The sequence below is a fragment of the Micromesistius poutassou genome (assembly GCF_964030765.1).
Source record: "Micromesistius poutassou genome assembly, chromosome: 8".
NCBI classification, from domain to species: Eukaryota; Metazoa; Chordata; class Actinopteri; order Gadiformes; family Gadidae; genus Micromesistius; species Micromesistius poutassou.
In genome coordinates this window covers 4,515,783-4,536,586 of record NC_140278.1, presented here as the reverse complement: position 1 = coordinate 4,536,586, position 20,804 = coordinate 4,515,783, and the positions used below count along the sequence as shown (strand labels likewise).

General features: G+C 44.8%; 2 protein-coding genes across 2 annotated transcripts in view; one reads left to right on the top strand and one right to left on the bottom strand.

The window, feature by feature from the left end:
- The window catches only part of adcy2a (adenylate cyclase 2a), a gene marked incomplete at both ends in the record, with an annotated part of 63,337 nt that extends 48,923 nt beyond the window's left edge, over positions 1-14,414 (top strand). The window contains 8 exons of the mRNA XM_084471873.1: positions 2,528-2,712; positions 5,104-5,188; positions 9,587-9,745; positions 10,399-10,545; positions 10,817-10,927; positions 11,847-11,961; positions 13,658-13,782; positions 14,262-14,414. Coding sequence (XP_084327999.1) covers positions 2,528-2,712; positions 5,104-5,188; positions 9,587-9,745; positions 10,399-10,545; positions 10,817-10,927; positions 11,847-11,961; positions 13,658-13,782; positions 14,262-14,414 — 1,080 coding nt within the window. The remainder of the gene's footprint in view (positions 1-2,527; positions 2,713-5,103; positions 5,189-9,586; positions 9,746-10,398; positions 10,546-10,816; positions 10,928-11,846; positions 11,962-13,657; positions 13,783-14,261) is intronic.
- A 2,678-nt stretch (positions 14,415-17,092) lies between these two features.
- Positions 17,093-20,804, bottom strand: part of dnah5 (dynein, axonemal, heavy chain 5) — a gene marked incomplete at both ends in the record, with an annotated part of 140,136 nt that continues 136,424 nt past the window's right edge. Inside the window, 2 exons of the mRNA XM_084471872.1 lie at positions 17,093-17,244; positions 19,088-19,319. Of these exons, the coding sequence (XP_084327998.1) occupies positions 17,093-17,244; positions 19,088-19,319 (384 nt within the window). The remainder of the gene's footprint in view (positions 17,245-19,087; positions 19,320-20,804) is intronic.

Genomic DNA, 20,804 nt, shown 5'->3' with positions numbered 1-20,804 from the left:
GTTCCACCCCTATAACAAATTACAACAAGACAAATTTCAATGGCTAACAAATAAACATAAAAAGGAGATAAAGTGCATACATAATCAATGTTATGTGAGCAAAAGAAAACAGAAATGAGAAAAAAATAGAGAGATAAAGTGCAAAGTAATTCGGTAACAAATAAGGACAATAGAGATAATATACAAAAAATTAATTAATTAATTAAACTCATAAAAGGACAGAGTAAGGATGTGGGATATGGAGAGAGTGAAAGAGAGAGAGGAAAGAGTGGGAAATTCAAGAGAAATTGAGATGTATTTTTAACTGCTTTTTAAAAAGTGAATAAGAAGAAATGGATCTTAATGAGGGAGATAGTCCATTCCAAAACATTGGACCTCTGTATGTCATATTAAACTGATGGTGTGATGTGCGGATAAAGGGTAAATATAGAGTAAGATTATTACTGTGTCTAGTGCGGTGAGAATGTACATTATGAGTGAAGGTAAAGAAATTTTGAAAAGTGACAGGGAGATCTTGATTCTTGTAAATGAACTTGTGAACAAACAAACAAATCTGATAGTTATTCAATTTGTGAATTGGTAGAAGAGAATACTTAGTGAATAGTGGTGCTGATGGAGCATATCTATTTGAATGTGAGATGAATCTTATGAATCTCTTCTGAATAGTACATAATTTCTTGAGATGTGTAGGAGATGTAGCTGCCCAGACCATGTTACAGTAGTTCAAATAAGGAAATAAAAAACTATAATATAACGTTAAATGAGCAGAAGGATGTATAAATGGGCACACTTTTCTTAGGATGCCCATCATCTTTGTTAATCTCTTGCAAACAAGGTCTATGTGATTTGTCCAATCAAGTCTTTCATCAACCAATATTCCGAGGAATTTGGTAGTTTTGACTTGGGTCATTTCTATTCCATTAATGTATAATTTAGCTTGATCTTTAGGATAAGACTTGTTAATATTGCAAAAGATTATAAAGTTACATTTCTTCACATTGAGTGTTAATTTATTCAGTTGAAACCATTTTGAAATTGAAGATAAATCATTGTTCACAGAATCAATCAGATAATTAAAATTATTATGAGTTGCTATGAGGGTAGTGTCATCAGCAAATAACACAGGAAAAAAATATTTACAAGATAAAGCTAAATCGTTTATATAAATCAAAAATAATAAAGGGCCCAAAATAGAGCCTTGAGGCACCCCGTGTAGAATACTGGACTTGGCAGAGGAGTGGCCATTAAATGTCACATATTGTTGCCTATTAAATAAATAATTTTTAAACCAATTCAGGGCAATATCCTCCACACCGTATCTATTTAATTTGGCAATCAAAATACTGTGATTGACAGTATCGAATGCCTTAGTTAAGTCTAGAAAGACCCCAAGGGCAAATTTTTTCTGGTCCATAGCAGATGAAATAATATTAGTTAACTGAAGTAATGCATGCTCCGTAGAATGTTTTTTACGAAATCCATACTGGTGATCATGTAAAATATTATTTTCTTGTAGGTGCTTCAATATTCTAGAGTAAACTAATTTCTCCAGTAATTAGTAATTGGTCCGCTCATTAAAATCTGACGCAGAACCAAACAGGTTCAAGACTGCGGTGAAGCGTATGCGTGGTCATTGCGTTGCATCGACGTGGAACCATAGCCGAGCCTTAAGGCCTGACTCCCTCGTGGATGGTGGTGGGAGTTTTGTGGCCGCCGGACTCTGGATAAAATAGGTTGCCGAAATGCTAACACGAGAGGATTTGTGGATGCGCAGCTTCAATGGGCTGTTTCTACTTCAGAATGGACTAGTTTTGTCTCCCTACTTTGACGGGGACTGAAAGTCCCTCTGCATGTGCTGCAGAAACTGCTGCTGTTTTGGAGGTGTGCCACATACCCCTACTCGCTGAGATGGCATCCACACTATTTTCATTACTAGATCAGCTTTGTTTTTAGCTCAATGCCAACTTAGCACACATTGTTGTCTATTTCAAATAGCCTTTGGTGGACTGTTTCACACGCCCTTTACGACGACGATGCGTTCCACCACTTATCTCGGGAATGGGAGGGACGGGTTCTAGTGTTTTTCTTGGTACCTTTTAGATCACCGTTCAGCTGCTAATGTCTGAACGGCTGTGAGTTTACATGGGAACTTTTTCTGCCAATTCCAACAAATTACCTGCACAATAACAAAGAAATTATCACAATACCTCCTAGCAGTGATTGCGTTACCTCCGTAATTTACAGTCTGTTATAGTGTTTCTAACTTGCGGAACATTTGCCCGCCCGGTAGGCATTTGAGTTTTCGAAGATGATTTACTCATTAGACTGAGTTATTTTTTAGTAAACACCCATTTGAACAGTGTTCAAACATTTGAAGTGCCTTTGAAATGAGCACAAAAGGCTGATTGCCTTTTAATCTCAAGACTCAATTACGGACCGTTTGCTGAAAGTATTGCTCTGCCAACCCTTTTAACATCAGCAACATATAATAACCCTCTCCGTCATCTTCATCCCTTTCCCCGCCCAGTACTTCATCTACAGTTGCATCCTGGGCCTGATCTCCTGCTCGGTGTTCCTGAGGATCAACTACGAGCTGAAGATGATCATCATGCTGACAGCCGTGGTGGTTTACAACATCATCATACTGCAGACGCACGCGTCCCTGCTGGATGAATACAGTACATTCCTGTACAGGACCGAGACGCTGGACAGGTGAGCGGGCGAGAGACGATGGATGAGTTGGGGAGCGTGGGGGGGAGAGAGGGAGAGAGGGAGAGAGGGAGCGGGAAGAGAGGGAGCGAGGGAGAGAGAGAGATTTTTTTTATGATTGAAGAGAGGCATGGAGATTTGAAACGGTGTGCGCAAACTCACAGCCGCTGAAACATTTCTCTCTCGCTGATGGATGCAATGTCACGGCGGCGCGCCCAGCAGTGCTTGATCAAACAAGAGTTAGCACTCTGTATCCATCCCCGACCCCCCCCCCACCCCCGCGTCCCGGCGCCCATCCGTCTTCACCGTAGCGCCGCGCGTCACTCGGTCGGCGCACTCTCTACCTTCCTGCTCTTGAGGTGTCGACGGCGAACAGATCCAAGAAAAGTTAACGTGAAGGGGATTTGGTGTTTGAGCAAACGCTGACTTTGACACGGGCCAACGTCGAGCAACTGGTTCCCGAGACCTTGAGTCTCGGGATTGGGGTCTTTCGTAGTGCCACGCTCAAGGGCAAGGTAATTTGCCGATTTCCATACACAGCATAATGAACTGATCTGTAATTGGGCCAGGGACTGGAACAATTTTAAAAAGAAAAATGTTTTTCATAACTGTTATATCTCCTGCTGCAAAAACGCTTGAGATGCATACAAAATTTGCTGGCGCTGGCCGGACTATAACATATAACCATGTTATCCCCTTAAAAATTCATCCTAACCCTTCCTAAATGTTCTAAACAGGGAGCGAGAAACGTCAGTTGGCAACACCCATCTGCCGTGCGTATCAGATGGTGTCCTGCCTTATCTGACACCTTGGTAGCGATACGCTACGGCTAGGCTACGGCTACAGTCTTTGTTTCCCTATAGCCTTGACTCCCAGGGGTCTTTTTGTCCCCATAAGGTCAATGAAATGTGAACAAAATGTCAATGGCAGGTCTAGGATAAGCCGTGTGTGAGTGTGCCGCATCACCCTGAGAGGATGTGACACATGACTGAAATGCATGTAGACCAGGGACATACAGAAGCCGTAAAAGCCATGAATATATAAGATAAGCTCGCTTTTGCCATTGTCTAAAACCCACCGATCCAGACCTACATTGTCCAGCGTTCCTCGTCACGGTCCATGAAGAGCTCAATGAGGAAGAGATGGGAAAACCTTGGTGGTAGCTCTCAGGGAAACGGTTAGAGAACGAGGGAGAGTGATTGTGCTCTGAGATCTTAGGACACTATCCAGAATAATGGTGTCACCGCAGTGGAATACAAATGATTGACTTTTGCCCGATTGCCTGGCTAATGCAAACAGCACATTTTCTGTTTGCCTCTGTGACGCACAGGATTTCTGTGCGTCACTGACTTGTTTTTTTGTGTTCTATTCTCTATTATTGTTCTATGTATGATTTTTTTTTTAACATAACTAATTGAACTGGCTGGAAACTCATATCAGTGGGGTAAGTCAGGCCTACATGGATACTATGGCAGAAAATACTTGTAATACTTTCACACTTTATTGTCTATTGATAGCCTTCACATGCTGATGTAAATAAGACAACTTTGTAGAAACAGGAAAGGAAGTAAACCTCTCTCTCATGGACAGGCCTCACGTGGGCCAAGTTATCAAACTGGTACTCGCTTCAACGGCTAATGTTTCAGGATGTATGTCGTTAATATTTGACATTGTTTGGTGTTATTAGCGTGCAGTCGCTCATACGATTAAATATGCGGGGATAGAAAATAATGGTTGTCACCATGAGTTTAGTCATACTACTGAGCCTACCAGTGGAAATACTGATACCCAAAGACCAGGCCCATGTCAGGGCAAAACCCGAGTGACAGCCCTTACAGAGTGACAGCTTGGAAAAGGGCACTCTGTTAGCCAATCTTGCGACGGCTGGCTGCAGACTGCCGGCTCTGATTCTCTGGGGGTTTCCGTTTTCTTTCTCTTTGTCGTGCTCTGACATGTCATTCTCCACTGCACTTTTTTTCTCTTTTTGTTCCATTTTGTCGGTTAAACTGTCACTTTTACTTTCTGTCTTGGTTATGTATGTCTACAACCTTTTATTCATATATAATTTTCTTTAACCTTTTTAAGAAAAGCGAGGCCGATTTCCACATGCTTTTAAAAACAGTAGAACATTATAGCACCGAACCATGAGGAATCCTTTTTAACTGTATGTACTGTTTAGTTTATCTTTCTTTTCTCATTTCTATGGTCCTCTTTCAAATCTTCATCCACATTGATTCTTCCCTCCACTGTTCACCATCTCTCTCTCTCTCTCTCTCTCTCTCTCTCTCTCTCTCTCTCTCTCTCTCTCTCTCTCTCTCTCTCTCTCTCTCTCTCTCTCTCTGGCGTGGGACTGTTGTATAACCCTCCCCCCTCTTCCACCCCTCTCTGTCCTAGGCCCGGTGTTCTCAAAGACCTGAAGACAATGGGCTCTATCTCCCTCTTCATCTTCTTCATCACCCTTCTTGTGCTGGCCAGACAGGTAGGTCCACAGCATGGCCGGTCTGACACTATCGTCCTCATCTCCACCTGGGGCCTCTGAGCCTCCTTTCAACTGTGCATCCATTGTTTGCATCCATTTTGTTTAGTGCCATTGACTGAAAAAAGACCCACCGTCTAAACCAGGAGGCAAGCGAGTGTTAAAGGGGTTGTATTGAAAAATGTACTGAATGCGCGGAATGCCCTGAATGTAAATGTGTTCAGCCGTCTACAGTATATCATCTCTGACAGTATTTAAAAATACACTTTCATCACATCTCATTTTTTACAACCTATTAGCGGCATCGACAAAATGGCACCTAATGTTTCAGAACCACCAGGAAGGAGATGTTGAACACTTTGTTATTACGGGTCTGCTACTTTCATGTACTGGGGCGCAGGTAGACTTATCTCTAGTAATTAGTGTCGGCTGTGTGGAGGGTCCAATCGCAGCCGTTAAACGGACGGTTAATTTGAAATGTATGTAAAGGGTGTGGGACCGGAACAAACAGGATCATGCTTGTGATTGGTCAGGCTTATGATTAGTGCCATTGGTCAGTGAGGTGTGAGGTCCCTCCATACTGCAGATACCCCACCTCAACATCCAGTAAGGGATGGCGGCTGTTTTTCGAATGCGTGCGTATCCACAGAACGACTGGGAAACATTTTTCACCATTTTAAGTATGCACAGTGGACACAAACTACCAAAAAAAAAAAAAAAACCTGAATCGAAGGTACAGATAAACCAGGGGGACTTTAAGAGACTGATGCAGATGCTGTGAAAGCAGACGACCGGGAGCCCGGTTATTCCCCTTCCCTTGACGCAAGGCTGTGATTCATGGCCGCCAGGCTGCACTAACTTGTTGTGTTGCTGTGAGACTTACAGTGGGAGGCTGGGACCACACTGTCTGGGTTTTTATCTTTCTACGATGCCTCTGGTGGCCTTTAGCAGAGTTTTTGACAAATGGGTGAGACTGCCCCTGGAAGGGCTGAAACAGGAGTGTGCGAAGCGGAGGCTGCCTAGTGACTCTTGATGGTTGTTCGGGCCCACGCCACGCTGTGCCTTGAGGGGAACCCTAACCGACACACGAATGGAGCGACAGTAATAACAAGCAAAGAAGAACGAGAGAAGAGCGCTGAGAACGGTGCAGTGCACATATTAACTGATCATATACGGTGAATCATGATGAAACCAGTGAAGCTTACACGTGTGTGTGTGTGTGTGCGTGTGCGTGTGTGTGTGCGTGTCTGTCTGTCTGTCTGTCTGTCTGTCTGTCTGTCTGTGTGTGTGTGTGTGTGTGTGTGTGTGTGTGTGCGTGTGTTGGTGTCTGTCTGTCTGTCTGTGTGTGTGTGTGTGTATGTGTGTGTGTGTGTGTGTGTGTGTGTGTGTGTGTGCATGTGTGTGTGAGTGTCTGCTCTTAAAATGAGATGACATCATTTAGCATAGCACCATAACAAATATTAAAGTACACTAATAAATGCCTACGGGAGTTATTGCTAGCTTGTATAATATGGTGGTGTTTGCCATCCTTTTGTTACAACTGTTACAACTTTTGTTACAAATGATTCCTCAAAAACTGTGATGCTGAAATAACTCATTCATGTTGCCATTTCACTATTCTTATTTTTAGCTCATTGTTTTGTTCTAGTTCTCTAGCTCATGTGTTAATAGTTCCTCGGTGACCGTAAACAGAAGGCATCCCTGAAAACAACAACAATAACAGTCTTCTTCATTATATGTCGCCATCTCAGATTGTATTTTTTTTTTTTACTATTTATTCATTTATTCATCACATTTGTCACTTTTGTCTCCTGGTTCCGTCAGACTTGATATTTCTGTCTCTGTCTTACAACTGGTTTCCGCGGAAACCAAAGAATTCACAGAACCATATGTATTTCCCATCAGGTGATCCTAGGGTATATCAAATACATATATATACATAGATATACATATACAAATGTGTGTGTGTGTGTGTGTGTGTGTGTGTGTGTGTGTGTGTCTGTGTCTGTGTGTCCGTGTCTGTGTGTGTTTAATGTGTAGCATTGAACATAAATGCTTGTACTCTCTCCAAAGGGAAGTAAAATGGACGAGGAAACCAGCTATCTTGGACAATAATCAAATCCTTGAATGAAAGGCAGCTGATCCCCTGAGATATCACTGCGTTGTGCAAGACCACAGCCTGGTCTGACAAAGCCTAGAAACGGACACAGACATCTTTTGTGTTGATCCGGCGGATCCGTTTAGCTCTGTGATGCTGCTACGCGGTCCACATGCTTGATGCATGAGCACAATTTGCATAATTATTTTGCTTGCATTTTCTATAAGGGTGACAAATGTGTTTCTAGGAATGTGTCACCGGGAGATAGCCCGTCTCAAGCCTCATGAATTATGCGTATGGGTAGAATGGTTTCGGAGGTGTTGTAAAGAGCGATCTCCTCCCTTATTCTTTCAGCCACCGTCTCACTCCTGTTCGCAGCGACCACAGTGGCTGCCAGACGAGTTCCCACACACATTCATCCAAAAGGAATCTGTTAATACTATCAAGATACGTTTTAATGTATGAAATGAATCGTCGGACGACCGTTTGTTTAAATAAACAACAGTGCTTCCACAAGGGGAAATAAATCCCCCAAATCGTATTTGCGAGTAATATATAACACACACACCGAAACTAGTTGCGTTTCTTTATTTTCTCTTATGTCCGGAATCCAAAATGTGTTCATCACACGGTAAAACGGCGAGTGCTCGGGAAGGTGAGGCCTAACAGCGTGAGGATGAGTAAATGGGTTATTTAACCAGCACACCCTCTCCCCGTGTCGCCGCTCCGCGGCCGGCGTCCTTGTGCTCAGCTTATCTCCCCGCCCTCCCACTTTGTCTCGGCCGGCCAGTGCTTCGGTGCTCAACCCTCCCCAACCCGCTTATCTGCATCCAGCGCAGAGACCGTGTATGACTGATGACGTCACCCAAATTGATTTTTGTGGGGGGCGCGGAGGGGGGGGGGGGGGGGGGGGGCGGCGTACAACAAACAACAACAACAAAAGACAGTTACTTGGAAATGGATTCATGGACTACTTGACGAAGACGACAGTGACGGCATTGTGGTTTGTCTCGTTTCAACACCGCAACATGGAAAGAGACACTTTTTTGTGATTATTGGAAATGCAACATTCGTCAAATTCTTCTAATCTATCCTTTGTCCTCCATCAACTCCTACCGCAGCCTTTTATTTTGGCCTGTGGTGAGGATTGAATTGGACATGAATAGATCCATTGTGTGTGCAACATTGAGGCAAAACTCTTGCCGACGCTTATTGTTCAGTATGTCTGATTTTAATTAGAGTAAAATACAAATATTTTTCACCTCATTGTCATCACTACAATAGGGCAGTGGCGAACCGTGAGCACTACAGCTGGGCCTTCAGTAGTCCGACCGGCTCCGGTTCTTACATTTTTCATGTTTTAAAACAAATAAACACAAAGTCTATGCATCTGAAGGAGGCGATGCGTGAACGGGAAGCAGACCGTGGTGCTTTTTAATCACACACTTCGACCCCGTTTGTTGCAACTTATGAAAATATAATCATGTGGGGAAAAAGACTTACAAACATGGACCAAAACGGCTCCATAATATGCACAAAAATCGCTCTCGTCCGCCATTTAACTGTCTCTCAACGGCTCTCACCACTCTGCCCCTGTTCGGACTTCACGAAGGCCTACGATCTTTTGTTTTTGTCCCGCCCACTTAAAATCAAACCGTGATTGGTCAATTTTCCCATCACTCTCCAAACCAAAACACATGGCTTGGCCTTCCCCGAGATTCGTGAAGTCCTAACCAATCAATGAGCTAGCTAACCGGGCTACGATAGAGACGGACGATTCTGATTGGATAACACGTTTCAGGACAGTAACCCTTTCATTGCTGATGTGAACTTGACAGTAAACTTAACTTTAGAACATAGATGAGAGAAAATGTATTAAATGTATTGTATTAAATTAAATTAAATCGTTTAAAAATATATATATATATACACATATTATTTAATACTCATATTTTTTGGTTTACAATTTTTAAGGCCTTCTCTGAAGGCCTAGAAGGCCCTGAAGGTTCCCCACTGCAATAGGGAATTATTTTTTGTCTCTGCTTCTGTCTCTGTCTCTTTCTGTGTGTCTCTCTCTCTCTCTATCTCTCTCTCTCTCTCTCTCTCTCTCTCTCTCTCTCTCTCTCTCTCTCTTTCTGTGTGTGTGTCTCTCTGTCTCTGTCTCTGTCTCTCTCTCTCTTTCTGTGTCTCTCTCTCTCTCTGTCTCTCTCTCTCTCTCTCTCTGTGTCTCTGTGACTTTGATTGGAAGCAACGCTGTGCAGCTGTACCTACAGCCTCTTCACCTCTGTGTCCTCTTGTAACAGAATGAATATTACTGTAGGTTAGACTTCCTGTGGAAGAACAAGTTCAAGAAGGAGTGCGAGGAGATCGAGACCATGGAGAACCTGAACCGCGTGCTGCTGGAGAACGTTCTGCCCGCGCACGTCGCAGAACACTTCCTGGCACGCAACTGGAAGAACGAGGTGGGCGACAAGGACCTGGCAGCCGAGAGCAGTCCCCCCAAAACGTTTGCGTAAAAAAAAAACGGATCTTACCGCTGAAATGACATCCACGACGGGTCACACCATTGTGAGGATGAGATCCACGTCCGACGTGAAAACGTTGGCTTGTGTGAAGTCTGTGCTGTTTGGAGTACATTGGCTAGGGAGTAAATCGTTAAAATGTGGTTGGCACAACCCTTGTAAAAGCTGGTGTTGGATTCGGTTCGCTACACCAGACTAGACTTCATTACAGCAATCTCTTAGTGGTCGTTTCGCTCTGTTATGATGATGTGGGTTGTTAAGTTTTAGTGTGCATGAAACTGCTGCATTGAGACCACATATTCACACATATTCAAGTTTAAACTGTAAACTGTCAAATAACATTGCAGTCCTGTTCTTACACTTAGAATAACAGTTTGACTGATCTAACAAATTGGTTTGTGATTCCCTTAAGTGTTTTACAATCAACTTTCTCTCAAATCTTTTTGAAATCTGTAACATTGAACCTCAAACCATGGCCCCCGGTTTAGAGTTCCTCAACATTGTGGATGTGCATATGGATGTGTGTATTTGCTCCGGCCTCTCCTGGCCTCTCTCTCATGTCTGACGCAGCTCTCTGTTCGGGCCCCTTGCAGGACTTGTACCACCAGTCGTATGACCTGGTGTGTGTGATGTTTGCCTCCATCCCGGACTTCAAGGAGTTCTACACCGAGTCGGACGTCAACAAGGAGGGCTTGGAGTGCCTGAGGCTCCTGAACGAGATCATTGCCGACTTTGATGAGGTATTGGGAAGTCTACGATGTTGTACGGCTGCCCGGAATCATTCAACTCAGAGCTACTTCACCTGAGCAATACAATACGTTATACATATAAAACCCCGGACATGTTGAGCATTGGTGATCATTAAAGGGTCTCTCTCAACAGTCTTAATGCACAAAAAAATACATAATGCACGATTTGGTTGGTTGTACAAACCCCAAAAAAGTAGTGTGTTTTATGTCACTAATGAACTGTGTCTGTGTCTGTCTTATGTCTGTGTGTCTGTCTGTGTAGCTTTTGTCCAAACCTAAGTTCAGTGGGGTGGAGAAGATTAAAACCATTGGCAGCACGTATATGGCTGCTACTGGGCTCAACGCATCACCTGCACCCGAGCACACAATGCAGGTACTGTCACACACACACACACACACACACACACACACACACACACACACACACACACACACACACACACACACACACACACACACACGTACACTGTTATAATTGACTTATAATTGTATAAAATGGCACTGAAAGGAAATATTGTACAAAAAGTCCAGATATCAAATGTGTTTTAGTCAATTTTCACCTGATTTGTCATTAATAATTAGGCTTTATCAGGAACTAGCAATTACCAAGGGCCAATTTTGTAACTATAGTGCTTTCTAGGACATTGATTCATTAAAACAGCGTGATGGTAAAAAATAAAGGACTATCAGAGCAAAAGATAATACAAAACGAAAAACCTTATCCAAAGTGGGCAGCACAATGTTCCCTAGTAGTTAGTGTCTGTTTTCCAGATGGCTTTGTTTCAATTCCCTCCAATGGCCCTGCTTCCTCACAGCTAGCTCACCCAGCAAGTGACCCACCCAGCGTCTCTTCTTTGGGCTCAAACTACACAGTGCTGGACAGATTAACATTTATCTTGACATTTACATTTGGCAGATGCTTTTATCCAAAGCGACTTACAATAAGTACATTTGTCAGAAGAAGGAGAAACAATATATCACTGTCGGTGCAGTAAGGATGTTCATAGGACCAAGTGCCAAGCACTAACAATTGCCAGGTTAACCCATTCAACGTATACAACAAAGATAGCTAGGATAAGATGCTACACAATGCTAAGTACTATTTTTAAGTGCAAGGACGTACAGCCTACTATAAGTGCTTAAGAGTGGGGTGGGGGGTGGCTATGCAGAGTCCAGATGAACTCTGAACACAACTCTGCATAAAGACAGACAGACTCTCAACTCACTTAATGTTTTAGGTGTGTGTGAGACACCACCAGTCCGCCTACATGTGTGTTTCCGTGTGTTTCCAGGAGCACGACAGACAGTACATGCACATCGGGACCATGCTGGAGTTCGCCTTCGCGTTGGTGGGCAAACTCGACGTCATCAACAGGCATTCCTTCAACGACTTCAAACTCCGAGTCGGTGAGTCACCCCGCCCGTTATCACGGAGGGATGAACAAGCTGTAGGATGCAATGCAAACGTCTCTCTGTTCTGATGACCACTTCAGTCGACACATTGTCCCCGAGGGCAAAACACCATCACGAGGTTTGAGAAACACAACGTCGACATTCCCTTGACGTAAATTGCAATATTCACAGACAGGGAGAGTGTTTGTGGCTGATTCATCCATTTGACACATTACAACCCTGCCTTCCAACAGGAGGGGAGAGAGAGAGGGGGGAGGAGGAGGAGGAGTGTGAGAGAGAGGAAGGTGGAGGAGAGAGAGAGAGGGAGGTTTGAGAGAGAGATGGGAGACAAAGGGTGGAGGACGAGTGTTGGCGAGTGGAAGGTGAAGGAGAGAGAGAGGGAGGTGGAGATAGAGAGAGAGAGGGGAAAAAGAGAGAGAGTTGAGAGAGAGGTGTTGGATAGAGGAAGGTGAAGGAGAGAGAGAGGAAGGTGGAGAGAGAACGAGGCGGAGGAGAAGTGTGAGAGAGGGGAAGGTGGAGGAGAAAGAGAGGGAGGAGAAGAGCGAGTTAGTGGGTTGAGAGATCGGAGGAAGGAAGAGGAAGAGAACGAGGGTGCAAGTGGTGTGTGCTACCTGTGCTCCAGTGACACTTCACTCCCTCTCCAACCTCTCTGTGTGGGGCTCAGCGGGGGGCAGGCTGTTAACTCAGCACTGTGTGTGCGTGCAGGTGTACGTGCGTTTAGTTATCTCCCTGCTGTGTCCTGCTTCCTGCAGCCTGATGAGCCTAATGTGTGTGTGTGTGTGTGTGTGTGTGTGTGTGTGTGTGTGTGTGTGTTTGGTTTATGGCACTCTGTAGTTAAAGCCGGAACAGGAAGAAAAGACACCTGCTGGCTAGGCTAGCCGTGACGGAAAGAGAAACAAACTGAGTGTACTTTACTATTTTCTTGCCCACTTTAGCTGTGTTGTGTTGTTGAACACTAGTCATATAAAGCAGTGTCGTTACTAAACCTGCTCTGGGCAGTGGCTACTTCCTGAAGAAAGCCTTTCCCTCGGGGGACATCGCTTGACTCAAATAGGACATTTATTAAACCACGTTCAATTTCAGGACTTATTGTCAAATGTCGCCTTTGGGTGATATCCTTCTTGTGTCTAATTCAACAACGACTAAATAACATCGGTGCGTCTGCAAGTTTGCCGTCGAATCGGGTCGACGGCGCTCGCCAAAAAAAGGGGGCTTATCAAAATGTAGGTCAGCAAGTAGGGCGAGCAGATGCTAACCACAGAGTAGCATGCTCCCTGACAAATGTACAAGAGCAGCTTCTCAGACGCCGGAGCCAAATACATTTGCTCGCTGTCCTTCAACGCTGGACGGCCACATGAATAACGTCTTTTTTTTCTGTATGGCGTCTTTTTGTATTTGTTCCAGGGTGCATGATGTTCTATTCGCTCTTGTTGAATGCCAGTGGCAAAAAGCACCTTGTTTCCTTGACTACATTGTGTGTGTGTGTGTGTGTGTGTGTGTGTGTGTGTGTGTGTGTGTGTGTGTGTGCTTCTGTGTGTGTGTGCGTGTGTGTGTGTGTAGATCAGCAATCTCCGGTACATATTGTTCAACGTGTGTCCTCATCAAGAGATAATCCTGGATGTGTGACATATCCAGTATATACTCTGGTGTGTTACGAGGGTCTTATGGTTGTTTGTGTCCTGCTTTCCAGGTATCAACCACGGTCCGGTCATCGCAGGGGTCATCGGAGCGCAGAAACCGCAGTACGATATCTGGGGGAACACGGTGAACGTGGCAAGCAGGATGGACAGCACCGGAGTCCTGGGGAAGATACAGGTGAGTGACAGCTGTCACTCTGTCGCTCGACCAGCACACACACACGCATAAATACACACACACACACTGAGAACCACATGCACAGACATGCATCAAAATGAATACAAACACACACAGAGAGCCGCATGTACACTGAAAATACATAAAAACCTCCTCCTCCAGTCCTGGTCTCCAAGATCAAACATTGATTTGTTATTCCCGTGCCACACTCTTCCTACCTAGTGCTCGGTCTCTCTGAAAACGAGCGAGTTCCTAATAACAAGGTTCTGTGTCCAGCAGCCCTCTGCAGACCAACAAATGAAAAGGATTTAATGGTTTTCTTCTTGAAGCAAAGATTTTCTGCAGAGGTTTCGGTTACCTTCCCAGCCAAGGCGTCGTACAGTGACCCCCCCCCCCCGCCGGGAGTTAATCAAGCTAACAAGCCATGTCGTCTCTCTCTCTCTCTCTCTCTCTTCCCCCCCCCCTCCCCCCCCCCCCAGGTGACCGAGGAGACCAGCCGTATCCTGCTCACGCTGGGCTACATGTGCTCCTGTCGGGGCATCATCAACGTCAAGGGCAAAGGCGAGCTCAAGACCTACTTTGTCCACACCGAGATGACGCGCTCGCTCTCCCAGGGGAACGTGATGCCTTGAGACGCCGTTCCGGGGAAAGATTGACTCGGTTCGACTTGGCCACGAAACAATTCAGTCATTTATCCACTTCTTTCTTTTTTCGGGGGGTACCGCTTTGTGTACAGATCCTTGTCGCGGCCAATCGGACCGGCGAGGACATGGCGAGGACGCTACGCTTGGAACGACCCTGGACTACCTTGTTTTTGTTTCAGTGACAAAAGTTGATGCGTGACTTTTAAAGGAAAAATGAAAAAGATGCTCTTAAAAAAACATAAACGGCGGCACAACATACATACAGCCCAACGTAGGGACGCCAATGACACCGCTGTAGTTGTTATTTTGTCATGCATAGAAGTGGTAGGTGTACTGTGTACAGCAGGAAGACAAGCTCAAAGGAAGGACTGGACTCAAACCGGTCGACAACAAGATGGAAAACCGATATACTGACTGCAAAGCGATGTTGATCATCCCCATGATCCTACCTATCAAGGTCGCTCACCTATTGGACGGACCCCACGTCCAATCAAAGTAGCAGCGGTCAAACACAATTGAATCAAACCATTCTAATAATATAATAAATCTTGATCAGGACATGCTCTGTCGAGTGTGTATTTCGGTGGGATATTGACACGGTCGATAAAAGCTTTAATGGACGTTGAACTGATGCAACCTTACAAAGTAGCCACAGTAGCAGCTTGCATTCATTCTCAGCTTTGCCTTCCCCGTCCCCCCACACCCACACACCAATAACCCCAGGCGGGTCACCCCGCCGTAGGGGTCTGGTTCTGCGTGGCGTGGTCTGCTTCTCCCTGTGTTCGTGTAGCTTTGCTATTTTTACGTTCCCGGTTTCCTCCCGACTCTGTGAAGTCACGCGAGTTAAGGTTGAGTTATGGTTTGACGTCGACGCAACGCAAGGGGGTTAACGGACCCATTCCGTCCTTGTGGACCCTCCTTGCGTCCACCGCAAGGGCCTGACGTGCGCCTCCCAAAAAATTGTAACCTTGCGTCGAGACGGCGCAGCAGCAAGGGCTGTGATTGGTCCGTTAACGTAAACCTGACGTAAACCCAACGCAGAACCAAAACAGGTTCACGACTGCGTTGAAGCGACTACATGGTCATCGTGTTGCGTCCAACCATAACTCTCCCTTTAGGCCAACCGGACAAACGGGACCAGTAGTGTCGTTTTAGAAAGAGCGCAGTTAGGTGAGGCCCTGAATTACATAGTGCATGAGTACTGCTGTGTAAACCGGATAGATCTGGATATAGAAAAGAGAGAGAGAGGGATGGGACCATAGTGTACATACCGTCACCAGTTTTGTTCTTAAACGCACACAAACCATGGATTGTATTTGAAGATCGCCCAGGATAACATACAGAGATACATGTTGATTTAAAAATAAAAAAAAACACTGTCCCGTTCTGAGGTATCAAGATAGAAGATGAGATATTATACGTCCTAGTTCAAGCAGCACCAGATATAATAAAGATCTCTTGGTTTTGATAATACTCTCGTGTATAACGTCAGTCCTTTCACTTCAAAAGAACAAAGAGGATTTCAGAGCGAGGTACCATCCCCCCCCCGGCCTTACACCCAGGGCCGTGTACAGGGTAGTTTTACAGTGTCTTCTGTCGTGTGATTTTGTACAAAAGAAAATACTATCAAAAAAGTGTTTTGATGTTTTTTCGACGATGCTGTTGTTTAGAATAGTTTCTTTTTTTTCGGTTTGTTCTTTTGTTAAAAAACAATAAATACCATTTATATGTATTTCAATGAGTTTTATTCATCATCGTGCGGGCAACTTTTTCCAAGTCAGTATTTGTTCAAAATATATATTCCGCAAGTTATATCAAACAATCACAGCTCACATGACAATAATATACATTGTTTTTCTGAATGATTGAATGTCTAATTGACAAATCCCAATGCTCAGTTATAGAAATCTAACAATGATAATTTCAACGATGAAGGATCATAGGCATAGATTTCCAGAACATTATTACTCTTTTTTTTACTCAATCTATATGGCTACATTATCCAAAGGCAGCACTAAACAGCACTTCTGGAGCTAGGCGCTAACCAAACTTAAACACCAACACCATTCCAAGCATCGTATCGTTGTACATTTTCAAATACATCCATTTAGATGATTACATTCTATGAAGTTCTGGAGTGCACCAGCACCAGTTGGTTTACTCGTATGGTTTCCTTCCACAACGCACGACTTCAGCACTGGGAGCTGAATAAAGCTTTCTTTGAAAAATAATTAGTTATTTTATGCCATTTTACTCAATGCTTTTTTTCAATGACAAATAATTGTTGCAAAATTGTCAAGATATTTGTCAAAAATAATCCTGATCATTATTTCTGGCCAAATCACCCAGCTCTGTCAAACAAAGTAAAGCATGAGCATGGGTAAGAAATAATAAATAATAATACATTTATATCATCAAATTCCATCTTCATCGCATTAAAGTCGATTAGATATGATGACCGCACTTTGGCCATCCAATATGCAGTAAAACGTTAAAAAAACCTCAATACCCTCGGTGGAACGTAGAAAAATCCTGTTCAACGAGCAAAACGGCACCGCAACACTTTCATTTAAATAAACACTGCAACAACAACAAAAAACATAACACATAAAAATACTTCATTAGCCAGCAGCAACATTCAACACTTCCATCGCCCAGCTTGTAAATTACGTGACGTCGCAGAGTAACGCCACACCTCGCAGGATCCAGTACTCTGGAGCCAGAGAGGTCTTCAGGTCGACGGCCGCAATGTAGTTGGTGTCCATGCGTAGGGGCTTCTTGTAGACCGGGCAGGAGTACAGTCGTGTGTCCTTCACGCCTGTGACAGACACAGAGGAACAGAGTCCTGACGTTACCGAGGAGGCCGTAGAGAAACACACTAAGATATACTAAGTCCTTTGGCATTTCACCCGTACAAGTTTGCTGGATTTGCGCCCACCGGAATAAATGAGCAGGCTTAAATGGATTTGAGAATAATACAACTGTAAAACCCCAAATCTGAAAACAACCAGGGCGCAGCTTATAAAATGGTTAAACGATGTCTGGCTTATTAAAAGTTATTCATACGAACAATTGTAACATCTGATTTGTCCCTCATGGACGATTTAAAGTAGGTGGTTAGCGAACAATAAAAACAGGACAACATTCAATATAAAGTGTACACACATGGACCTATAGACAACAAAAACCTAACAATACAGAGAGCATAATTGTTGTGCTCAAACAGAATAATTATTACGGCATAGTTGACGGCCACTAACAAGTGAACACTCACTGCCCTTAGAGCTACTAAACATCTATTGATTTGTCCTGCATGTCACTGTGGCACATAAAAGGCGATCTCATGGCAGAAGCCAGCATCTGTCCGCCTTCCATCCCAATGAAAAAAAGCACAAAACAAGGAGGATGCGTTGTGTCCCTTCTTGACGACAACAATTCCCTCCTCAACGCCGTCCGTCCGTGGCTTCAGCGGGCCCTGTCGCTGAATACGTTCTCGAGGGGGGACCGCCTGTCATGTGTGCGCCCCCCTCTGATGGCCTGATAATGGGGCTGGTGGAGTGGCCCTTCAACCCACTGGTAACATCCCTCCTGAATGAAGAGCAAGCCGGGCCACACACACAGACACACACACACACACACACATAGAGACACACAGAGTGCGACGGAGATTCTCGTTCTTTTGAAAATCCACAACCGATTCACGATAAGAAGACAATGGCAGGAGGTGTTGGGAGTGCGTGCAAATGTGTGTGCATGTGTTTATGAGTGTGTGTTTGTGTGGGGGGGGGGGGGGGGGGGCGGGGGGTCGACAGGTGATGATGGCTTCCGAGTGAAGCTCCATCCTGGGCGTTGGTGGAGTCTAGTACTCCAGTGCTATCAAGAACTAATGTTTACCATCTGCCCATAGATCTGTTCCGAGACTACATAAGTAGCAATCCTTTTCCACTTGACATTTAAATGGCAGTGCGAACGTTAAGATGAGAAGAAACAAGTATCGGGCACAAAGCGCTGCAGAGAGAATGAGAGGAAATACAAAGAGCGTTTCATTTTCACTCGGGGGCCATTCCATCACACACCAAGAGATTATGCATTGAGACGTGTCGACGGGAAGGGAAGTGTAGCATTTATTTTAAATGTTTCTAAGTCGCTTTGGATGAAACCGTCCGCTAAATTCCCTAAATGTAAATGTAAACAATGTTTTTGGTAACAATAGATTATGATCGTAAATTGTGCCAATCCAAAAAGCACACACTCGAGTTCTCTGAAAGCGAGGACACGAGCAGGCTGCAGTTCACTTAGCGGCCAAAGGGGCCAGTAATGAGCAGGAATGTCTGATACCTACACATGGCACGTTTAAAGTAGAACTGATCCGATTTTCAACTTTTTGGGGCAGGGTTGCTGGGTCCAATCTAAACGCCCCCCTCAACACAGTTCCAAGAAGCGGAAGACCGGTGTGCCACATCGTCGGTTAATCAGCAGGTGACCCGGTAACCAGCCAATTCAAAGCGAGCAGACACACAAGTTCAACCTAGAGAGAGAGAGTCATCTAACGCAAACCAACAAACACATCATAACAAAACACTGCGTAGCGAAACGGGGCACAAGGCCTGACTCCGCCCTTTGCAGTTCTCCGTATCCAACCCCTCGAAAGTCCCACTCACCGTTGTTCTCGGCGTACATGCGCACCACGGGCATGGGCTCGAAGAGGACCTTGGGCTTGGAGTCGGCCAGCCGGCAGCCGCGGCGGTCCCAGCCCGCCCCCTCCAGGTGCAGGCCATACACGTACACGCCCTGGGGGGGCGGCTGCGTCACGTCCTCCCTCATGCAGCGGGTCACTTCGTTGCAGAGCACCATGCGGTCCAGAGCCCAGCCCTTGTTGGCCCGTGTGATCTCCTGTTTGGCAGAGGGGGGGAGGGGGGGCATTAAACAGCGTCTAGGCGGCATGTGGCTCAGGGGGTAGAGCGGGTTGGCTGGTAACCGCAAGGTTGCTGGTTAATAATTGAACTAATTCTGGCTGCTCCTAGCTGAGTGTCGAGGGGTCACCTGAGCAGGACAACCCTCACCCTGACTCGGTGTGTGAATGTGTGCATGAATGGGTGAATGTCAGGCAATATTGTAACGCACCTTGGGTGGCCTCTGGTTACAAAAAAATTGTTGTGTCAGGAGAAAGGGAAACAACAATATATCCCTGTCGGTACAGTTAGGATGTCCATAGAACCAAGAGCCAAGCACTACCAATCGCTAGGTTAACCCGTTCCCAGTATAAAACAAAGCTAGCCAGGATAAGACGCTACATGCTGCTAAGTACTATTTTTTAAGCACACACACTCTTGCTTAAGGTGGGCATCCTTAAGCAAGATGACAGACCCCGTCCCCGTCCCACCCCCACTGCCGGCTCTTAACGTCTGTTTAAGTCAGTGTAGGCTGGAGAAAGGTGTCTGCTGAGGGACCTGCTGAAGAGGAACACTGTGGGGATGAGTCATACAATTAAAGTTCCCTGTTGATAATAGATGGACGCCCTGCTGCTTCCCATTCGGATGGCTCGGCTTCATCAGGACTATTTCAAACATTGAGCATGTATAATTCAGAAATATCAATCAATATATATATATATATATAGATAGATATTTACCTATCAATATATATATCTATATAGACATATATATAGATATTTACCTATCATAACAACATTTCACCCTGTCTTCAATGCATTATTCATACCTGACAAGTACAAGCAACAAAGGTAGGTGTGATCAATCAATCCTTTATTTAACCAGGTAAGAAAATTAATTTATTAAAAATCTCTTTTACAAGAATGACCTGGCCAAGAAGGCAGCGCTATGATAAAATAACCACAATCAACAGTCACGTACAATTCTCATAAACCACATTCAGCATCAGTTAATATACAATGCAAGATGCATTATGAGTTGGACTATAATGGTGTGTGTGTGCTTTTTTTTCCATGTGTGTGTGTGCGTGCGCATGTGTGTGTGTGTGTGTGTGTGTGTGTGTGTGTGTGTTTTGTTTGTGCGTATCCATATGTCTATATGTCTCTTTTTATCCATATGTATTGTATGTGGGTCCTGGTGTGTGTGTGTGTTTGACCATATGTGTGTCTGTTTATCCAAATACGTGTCTGTTTGTCCACATGCATTTCCTGTGTGTGTGTGTGTGTGTGTGTGTGAGTGTTAGTGTTTGCGTATGTATGTATGTATGTATGTATGTATGTATGTATGTATGTGTGTGTGTGTGTGTGTGTGTGTGTGAGTGTGAGTGTTAGTGTTAGTGTTTGCGTATGTGTGCCTGCGTGTGCCTGCCCATATGCATGCCCATCTGGCTCCCCCACCCCCCCTCCCCTCCCCCCCACCCCGCCCC